This window comes from Lampris incognitus, chromosome 1, assembly GCF_029633865.1.
Source record: "Lampris incognitus isolate fLamInc1 chromosome 1, fLamInc1.hap2, whole genome shotgun sequence".
Taxonomy (NCBI): domain Eukaryota; kingdom Metazoa; phylum Chordata; class Actinopteri; order Lampriformes; family Lampridae; genus Lampris; species Lampris incognitus.
Genome location: NC_079211.1, coordinates 109,415,119 through 109,425,245, shown reverse-complemented (window position 1 = coordinate 109,425,245; position 10,127 = coordinate 109,415,119). Strand labels below are relative to the sequence as shown.

Sequence of the window (10,127 nt, the reverse complement as noted above, 5' to 3'; positions counted from 1 at the left end):
ACAACATCTGTTTGTAATAGGAAGTTAGTTCCCTTCATGTTGTTGTTGTATATAAACTCGTTCACACTTCACGTCAACAGTGTTAATTTTTACATGTGCTGATTGAGCTTTGCTGTCATTTTAGCTTATTCTGACTTGTACGACTGCTGCTGAGTGTTGGCTGAGTTGTGTTGTTTTTCTGCCAACATGCCTGTCATCCAGAGTTGTATCACCCTCATTTTTCATTGACTATTTATTTATTTATATTTTTTGGGGTGGGGGTATTCCCCCCCCCCCCTTTTCTCCCCAGTTGTATCCAGCCAATTACCCCACTCTTCCGAGCTCGAGCTATCCCGGTCACTGCTCCACCCCATCTGCTGATCCGGGGAGGGCTGCAGACTACCACATGCCTCCTCCGATACATGTGGAGTCGCCAGCTGCTTCTTTTCACCTGACAGTGAGGAGTTTCACCAGGGGGACGTAGCACGTGGGAGGATCACGCTATTCTCCCCAGGTCACGCCCCCCCCCCCCCCGGAACAGGCACTCTGACTGACCAGAGGAGGTGCTAGTGCAGCAACCAGGACACATACCCACATCCGGCTTCCCACCCGCAGACCCGGCCAATTGTGTATGAAGGGACACCCGACCAAGCCGGAGGTAACATGGGGATTCAAACCGGTGATCCCTATGTTGGTAGGCAATGGAATAGACCGCTACACTACCTGGACGCCCCTTCACTGACAATTTAGAAAAACTTTGTACCTTGAGGATGTTGCTGAGCTTTAAGGTCTGAGGGCAAAATTCCGTTTTGTGTATTAATGTCATGCAAGGACTGTGTCCACTATATAGACTGTAGCAATGTTCCGAATCAGAAACACTTTGTCATTTCATTTCATGCACTTGCTCACAGGAAATGAAATTAAACATGGTTTCCCCCAGCCCACAGCTGTGCAATGCAAAGACAAAAGCACATACTCAAACTACAAGAACTACAAGAACACATATATCTAAACTAAAATAAAAGAAAATCACCGTCCAGAGAACGAACGCCAGCCAGGATGAGTGTCGGAACTGCTGGTCTGCATGGGCTAGCAGTTAGCTTAGCCTGCCCCGCTTCTACGTCCTGTCAGACCGCCCTTGGTGTTTTCTGCTCGGGTGCAGCTCCAGTCAGGGCTGTGGTCCCTGGGCCCACCGGGCGCTGCAGACCAGGCTCCGTCAGTTGATCCAACGCCAGCTCTCCCAGCCAGACACCTTCGACACACCTCCCCTCACTCCACACGATGACACTAAAAACACAGTCAAGGCTAGGCGAGGCCGCCACCAGACCACCCTTGGTGTTATCGGAACTGCCGGTCTGCATGGGCTGGCAGTTAGCTTAGCCTGCCCTGCTTCCGTGTCCTGTCAGACCGCCCTTGGTGGTTGCTCTTTGGGCCGTGGTCCCTGGGCCCACAGGACGCAGCAGACCAAGCTCTCCCAGCCATCAAACGAAGATGTGGACAAAGACATTGTATGGATGGTACTGGGTGAGGCTGCCGCAAATGTGAATTCGCGCCGCCATCTTCCCACACCATTCTTGCCACATTGTGGCAGTACAATATCAAAGGGTTGTTTTGTCCTCATAAAACAAATAATAGTTTTATAAATGTATCTAGTATAGGTAAACTATATATATATATATATAGTTTATAGTTTTATTTCATAGTTTTCAGCTCCAGGCAAAGAAAGGAGGGCCCCCAAAGAAACCCTTGCCTGGCGCCCCCTGTTGTCTAGACTAGAGCCAGGTCTGGTTACAACTAACAGACACAAAACCACATCTACAGATGAAAAGGCCATATATATTCACCCACCGGTTGGCAAAAAAATGGACTAACTCACCCCTGAGAAGATGGTGTGTGTGTGTGTGTGTGTGTGTGTGTGTGTGTGTGTGTGTGTGTGTGTGTGTGTGTGTGTGTGTGTGTGTGTGTGTGTGTGTGTGTGTGTGTGTGTGTGTGTGTGTGTGTGTGTGTGTGTGTGTGTTCAGTCGTAGCCTTGATCATGAGCCCCGAGTGGTTCTGGTGTTATACACTGATCCACAAAGTAACGCTGAGGAGGGCAGAGCAAACCACTTTAAAACACATTGGAACATAATGACCCACAATGAGCACATCACTTTGTGTCTCTCTCTCTCTCTCTTCTCTCTCTCTCTTCTCTCTCTCTCTCTCTCTCTGTCTGTCTGTCTCTCTCTCTCTCCCCCACCCTCTCTCTTTCTCTCCTCTGTGTTTTCTGGTAGATTTAGACATTACCATGAGAGGGAGGAAAGCTATTTTCCCAAAACTGTAACTTGTGTTTACTGAGGTAATGTTCTAGAAATTAACTGACAGCTGGTAAAGACTGGATAAATATAAATAAATAAATACCTGTATTGCCAGATTAAAAATCGAAGAACAACATTGACAAAATAGTGGTTTAACAAAATTAAGTAACTTACGAAAAAATTGTAACATACAGCTCAGTTCATCCATCCATTATCCGAACCACTTATCCTGCTTTCAGGGTTGCGGGGATGCTAGAGCCTATCCCAGCAGTCATTGGGCGGCAGGTGGGGAGACACCCTGGACAGGCCACTGGGCCATCACAGGGCCAGCATTGCCATGTAAAAAGAAAAAAAAAATCAGTTTTTTTTTTGTTTTTTATTTTTTTGTATTTTTTGTTTTTTGCCATTTTCCGCCTTTATTAGATAACGATAGTAGAGAGAAACAGTAAAGGCAAGGGAGAGAGAGGGGATGAAATGCTGCGAAGGGCCTGGGCCGGATTCAAACCCAGGCCGCTGCGGTAAGGACTCAGCCTTATGTGGTACTGTCAGACCAAATTGTGTGCGGGCTGCCAAAATGTGTCTAGGTGATGTCATCGCAAGTCCGGTTGTTTAAAATAACATTTCTTGATGCTTTTTTTGGGTTGCTAGCTACCTAGCTAACTTGTCATTGATGTCAAAAAACATATAATGGCAAATATTGGACGTTTCATTTTAATGGAAATTAGATTTATTGAACATCTTTATTGAAAATCTCGTCCATGCTACATAACATTAGCTAGCTAGTTTGTTAGCTAGCTAACAAGTTGATCAATCAGTAGATGAACTTTCACCTAAAAGTATGATTTTTTTGTGCTTTTCAAAAAACATATCCTAATATAAACAATTGCAAGTCGAATATAAAAGGTGACCCTGCGCATGTATTGTACGATGTAGCTAAAAAGAGTACACTATTAAATCTGCTTTAGCCTGCAATATTACGACTCTACGAACTAGAACGAGAGAGGAATGTCAGGAATGCGAACTGTCACGATTGCATTGCAATGATGTCACCTGGATATATTTTGGCAGCCCGGACACAGTTTGGCCTGACAGTGCCACTCTACCAGGTGAGCCACCGCGGCACCCCGATTCAATTCCGTTTTAACAACAACTTCTGCTCTCTGTCTGTCTGTCCTTCCAGGGTACTCTCATCCAACACCTGAAGGAACACGTTCTGCATGGCAACATGACCAGCAGTGATGTCATCATCTACTACACCACAGTAGGTCTGCGACCTCCTTTTAGGAGGAGTTACGCCTCATTTCTCTATTTTTAGATCCTCATTGTTCCCAAAGGGTCCCCAAAGGGTTTTCTTGAAGAGACCCTGTAATGCCATGTTCACACTATGACACTTTTTCTTCCCCAGTGTTGTTTATCTTGGGAGACGTGGCTACTCGGAAAGAGGAAACTCCGCTTGGCTTGTTTTTGTCACAGCGGAGTGCTTCCTAAAGTCAAGGAGTACATATGAAATTGCTTTTTATTTGCAAGTCAAAAGTGGAAAAAGTAGGGTTTCATGCTATACAAGTAGTTAACAATTTGTAATGACATCACCCAGAGTGAATATGCTGAAAGTCCCAGCAGAAAAAGTTGGCAGTACATTTTAGCATGCATTACTACATTTAGACTGCTGGCAAATCCGAATGGCTCCCCAAATCTAACCTTTAGGACTGACTGTCCACGTTTTTAGTTGCAAGTGATCAGATTAGATTTGTCTCTTAAGACATTAACCTACATTGGTATTTGCATTGGTTGCTGTTGTAACAACATAGGTGTGCATGTCTATGTTAACCGGAAGCAAAACGGCATGCCACAGGTTACAGAGAATGGAGATGTCTCCCCTCGCTCCTCACGCCAAAGCAATGTCCATTCGCGGTGCATAACTCCTCCACTGTACCAGACGGCTTCAGAGACAGAGGAGGTGACACATGAAGCCATGTTTTCACACTGTAGTCACAGTTGTCATCACTGTGCAGCCAGAGGTGTGTTGACATGAGCATCGTGAGTGATGCAAAGGAAGGTCTGGAATCCAATTAGTGTCCAGACCGAGACACACATTTAGACATTTGATTTGAATCACATTTCAAACCATCTATGAATGGGGTTTGAATTCGATTTTGAAAACACAGATTTCCATGTGGTTAGTTTGCCGTCCAGACTTGATAAAGTTAATCTCATTCCAATATGGATATGCCAAAAATGAGATATATGATCTGCCAGTCTGAACATGGCTTTAGCCCCTGTGGTTAATGCCCTGGGTTCAATACAAACTCTTGTGTGTGTGTGTCTGTGTGTATGGAGTTTGCATGTTCACCCCGGGTTTTGTGTGGGTTCCTTCTGCATACTCCTGTTTTACTCCCACAGTCATGCATGTTGGGTGGTGGTGTGTCAGTGGGTGGTGCTACTCTATGAGGAACATTGTATTGCTCCCAGTCTGGACAATGAGATTCTTTATTGATCCCTGTGGGGAAATTATACTCTGCATTTAACCCATCCTAGCTGTGTAGTTAGGAGCAGTGGGCAGCTGCCGTGCAGCACCCGGGGACCAACTCCAGTTCCTCTTGCCATGCCTTGGTCAGGGGCACAGACAGGAGTATTAACCCTAACATGCATGACATGGGGAGAACATGCAAACTCCACACAGAGGATGACCAAGGATGACCCTCCCCCCCAAAGGTTGGACAACCCCGGAGTTCGAACCCAGGACCTCCTTGCTGTGAGGCAACGGTGCTAACACTGCGCCACCGTGCCACCACCACTGTAGTGCCACCACTGTAGCGCCACCACTGTAGCGCCACCACTGTAGGCATCCAGATGACAAATATTCCCTTGTAAGAAATAGAAGAAAGAGAGAACCTCTAGGTAATTGTAGAGTCAGAGAGGGAGTAAATATGCATTGTAAACATATTTAGTAAGTAAGAATGCTTAAAGAAGGAGCTACTGCAGCTAGAGGTGTAGTGGTGAACAGGGAGCACCTTTGTGAATCGCTTCATCGCATCATCAAAAGCAGCTGAGGAAGCTTTTTCTATGCAAAAAGAAAAAAGGAGGGAGAGCATTAACACGGTCTCAGCCAGAGGTTTGTGGAAGTACTCTTTAGAAGTCATGAATGCTTTATGACGGGGTTCATCAAGTCACTTTAAAAGTCTACCCAAGGTTTCAATCTAAAGAGCCCCTAAAGGTTTTAGTGGATGGATTGGAAGTGAGGTCAATGCTAAGGTCATGGTCGAAGTTATTCAGGGAAATCCTCGTGGTTACACCGTGCATAAAACTCAGCTAGACACATGAATTGTGAAACCTCATAGCAGAAACTTGTAATGCTCGACTTTTCTTTTTTCTTTTCTTTTTTTCCCCCTTTTTCTCCCCAATTGTATCTGGTCAATTACCCCACTTTTTCAAGCTGTCCCGGTCGCTGCTCCACCATCTCTGCCGATCTGGGGAGGGCTGCAGACTACCACATGCCTCCTCTGATACATGTGGAGTCGCCAGCTGCTTCTTTTCACCTGACAGGAGTTTCACCAGGGGGATGTAGTGCGTGGGAGGATCACGCTATTCCCCCCAGACCAGAGGAGGCACTAGTGCAGCGACCAGGGCACATACCCACCTCCAGCTTCCCACCCGCAGAGACGGCCAAATGTGTCTGTAGGGACGCCAGACCAAGCTGGAGGTAACACAGGGATTTGAACTGATGATCCCCCTGTTGGTAGGCAACGGAATATACCGCCGTGCCACCAGGACACCACTATGCTCGACTTTTCAAGAGTGTAATTTTCACAAACTGAACAAATAATACAGACTTCAAAAAGTACACTTCGCAACCGCTTTCATATTGTATAAAACCTTCTAACTAGCAGCATACGATGACACACCACATACATGTAAAGGCCCTCACTTCTGTGCTAGTCACACTCTCACAAAAACACATTTCCTGTTACATCTCTGCCACATACCTGACCTTCTGCTTAATACAGCCAAAACCCAAGAACTCATTATTGATGTCTGATGCGTGCTGAATCCCAAAACACCCATACAAATAGATGGAGACCCCATCACCACCATCGACTCCTTTAAATTCCTCATAACATACGTCAGCAATAACCTGAAGTGGAAAATTAACACTGAACACGTCATTGCAAAAGCTCAACAATGACTTTACTTTCTTAGGCATCTTAAAGAATACCGGATCAACTTCTCATTCTGTTTTACTCAGCCATTATCAAGTCCATCATCCACAGTAAAATCCTGAGTATTAATTTACCTCCGAGTCCATTTGTACACTCTCAGAGTTAAATTAACACTTGGGAAGTTAAATTAACACTCAGGATTTTACTGTGTAACATCTTCTATTTTAGTATGGTACGGCGGCACGGGCGGTCAAACACAGAACAAACTGCAGCGGATTGTCAACAAGGCATCCAAAATCACAGGCAACCCACTCCCTTCAGTTAAATCTCTGCATACTCACCTGACTGTAAAGTGAGCAAAGAAGATCATTTCCGACTCCTACATCCTGCTCATCACCTCTTCCAGCTCCTTCCCTCAGGGAGGCGCTACAGATCACTGTCCACAAAGACTAAACGCGTCACGAACAATTTTTCCCTCTAGCCGTCAGGACTCTGAATTCATCCCTATAGTCCCCTCCTCACACACAATTGGCATGGATACCACCATTCACCTAATTGTTGTGCGTTATATGTTTGTTTCTGTTATTGTGTAACTGTGTTGTTCGTGATAATATGCGGAGTGTGTGCTGTTGTCCATGGATGGATTGTGCTGCAGAGTTATTGTGTACTGAATTCCTTCGGCCTTGGTTGTGCAGCTAATAAAACAATCTAATCTAATCTAGTCTAATCTAATCTACAGTACATGCATCCATGCTACATGAACACAGGAATATTACAGTCAAGCACAAAATTGTATAATCATATTGACCAGTAGATGCGGTTGGCGACAGGCATGGGCGCAAGTCCATTAATACTGGGATGGCATCCAGGGCTTTACCTGTGCCCCCATCCACAGGGTTAGTGGTTGTGTCAGGAAGGGCATCTAATGTAAAATTTTGCCAAATCATTATGCAGATTGAAAAGACCATACGAGGTTGGTCAAAGCCCGGGTTAACAATGACCACCATTGGTGCTGTGCCCTCACAGGCCGAAAGAATAAGAGAATTGGCCAGTAGATGCGGGTTGAAAAGCAGAGTATTCACTGCCGACTTTTTGTCATCTGAAGGGGATTGATGTCTGGCTACGACATCAATGCTGGTGTTAATATTGCCATTTCTTACCAAATATATTATAAAATTCTGCATTTCATGGGTTGAAAATCAGCCAACACCCCAGCTACTGTCAAATCAGCCCTGAACCTTGCAAGGCCAATGCTGACGTAGAGTCGACTGGTTGGGACTTATCTTCGTAATGAAATAAGAAAAAAAGAAGAAGAATGTTAACGCCATCTAATCAGAGGTGGGCAGCCCACCTCCCCCAGCGCTGCCCCCCTCAGCCCCGCCCATGAGTGTGAGTCTGTGGAACCATGCTCATTTTTAAATATACTTAGCACAAAAAGTAAGGAAATGTGTGTTTGGTAGATTATTTCTTTGTTGTAACAATGCTTCTTGGCAATAAATCTTACACCGTTGGAAAGCCTGTTTATTTCCCTTTTAAATGGTGCCACATTTGTAAGGAACATGTATTTGTGGGATGAGCAGCAGAGCTGAGTATGTGGGTTGCGCCCATGAAAAATTTGCCAAATTTTCTCTGCCAATGCCAAACAGCTTATTGTGCTGTTGCTATTGACTCTGGTTTTGAGCTTCCGGTACCCCAGGTGCTGACAATCAGGTGCCTGATATAAGATTTATTGCCAAGAAGAATTGTTACAACAAAGAAATAACCTACCAAACACACATTTCCTTACTTTTTGTGCTAAGTTTATATGCTGATCGAGACTCATCATTCCTAGGGGTTTACTTGCCAACCTTGCGCCTTTATTACATTTTCTACCAACCATTTGAATTTCTCTTAATTCAGTTAGTTATAGTTATATTATTTCATCATTTTCAATTTTGGTTCATTGTTTTGGACTTGTGTTTTTGACAGCTCTAGAAGCACCACCAGACAACTGGGTTGGTCGGGCTAGGCTTGTGTCACGACTGGGGGAGCAGTCACCCGGTTGCCCGCCTCTCTCTGTCGCCAGAAAGCCCTGGCTCATCTCGTGGGGCCCCTTTTCATTTAAAGTGCATCTGCATCTTGGTGATCGGGGTGTGTTTGCGGGGCGGTGGCCAACACCGTGCCGGAAGGTGGGCCGGTGGAGGGAACTGGGTAAGGCGGTGTGCGATGGTGGGCCAGAAAGCACCCGGCCCTTCTCGCGGATCTCCCCAGCTACTCCGGCCTATGCTCCTGCCTCACACATCCCCTCTCAGCCCTTAGCCCACTTTTTAGCATTTTTCAAAATCATGCAGGGGGTGGAGTTGGGCTCAGATCAGGGGGAGAAGTTGCACTTTAACTGAAATGAGATCTGAACTTTCCCCATTAATGTGTTCCATAGAGATGTGCACAAGTCATTGAGATTAATGTATGCATTTTATTTCCCACGCTTGTTAAACATGTACTTGGTTGTTATTGTTTCAGTTAATCCTCTGAGGGTGGCCTAAATTAAAATGAATATACTCATATTACTTAGTGGCATTTAGCATAAGCATAAACTCTATAGGTTTACAATGAACTTGCAGCAGATTCACTCAGAATTACTTCAGAAATCCAGAATATTCATGTCATTTCATCCCATGCACCTGCACACATGAAATGAAACGAAATATAATTTTCCCCAGCCCAAAGCAGTGCAACACAAAGACAAAAACACCTATCCAAACTACAAGAACACATATATCCAAACTACAAAAAAACTACAAAAACTACAAAACACATATCCAACATATTAAAAAAAAAAAATTCACTGTCCAAGAGCGCGAACGCCAGGATGACTGTCGGAACTGCTGGTCTGCATGAGCTAGCAGTTAGCTTAGTATGCCCTGCTTCTGCATCCTGTCAGATCGCCCTCAGTGTTTCCTCCTTGGGCGCAGCTCCGGGCAAGGTCGTGGTCCTTGGGTCCACCGGACGCGGCAGACCAGGTTCTCTCAGCCGATCCAATACCAGCTCTCCCAGCCAGACACCGCAGACACACCTCCCCCCCACTCCACACATCAACACCAAAAACACAGTCAATGCCAGGCGAGGCCGCCACCAGACCGCCCTCGGTGTTATCGGAACTGCCGGTCTGGATGGGCTAGCAGTTAGTTTAGCCTGCCCCGCTTCCGCGTCCTGTCAGACCGCCCTCAGTGTTACTTGCAGTCTATTGGGCTCAAATGTTAACATTTTTTATTTAAAAAAAAAAGTTAATGTTCCCGCATAAATTTCCGTTTAGTAATCATTAGAAACCGTACTAACTGATATCCACTACTAGTTTATGTCAGTCTGAGTTATTTGTCTTGTGAATGCAATTTTAAGCATGGCAGTGCTAGCATCTCAGCTAACTGATGCTCACTGGTTATAATACTCATGAATAATATAATATACCGCCAGTCTCAAGTATGACGGTGCATTAGAACAGACCCAAGGCAGTGGACTTTTACAGTAATCCTTAACAATCTGCCTTCATATTTTAACTTTTTTTGCTCTCTGATCTGTTTGCTCATGCTCATGTTTCCTGCGTGGCTCCCCAGGGGAGACACAATGGAATTGTAAAGTGCTTTGAGGGGCTGCTGCAGCTAGAAAAGCGTTACATAAAATGCAGCTTGATTGATTGATTGGTTGATTGACGGATGTTTGT

At 45.2% G+C, this 10,127-nt stretch overlaps 1 protein-coding gene across 1 annotated transcript in view; it reads left to right on the top strand.

Annotated features, from left to right (window-relative positions):
• Window positions 1-10,127, top strand: part of aacs (acetoacetyl-CoA synthetase) — a 113,261-nt gene that overhangs the window by 59,619 nt on the left and 43,515 nt on the right. The window contains exon 9 of the mRNA XM_056283611.1: window positions 3,454-3,534. Coding sequence (XP_056139586.1) covers window positions 3,454-3,534 — 81 coding nt within the window. The remainder of the gene's footprint in view (window positions 1-3,453; window positions 3,535-10,127) is intronic.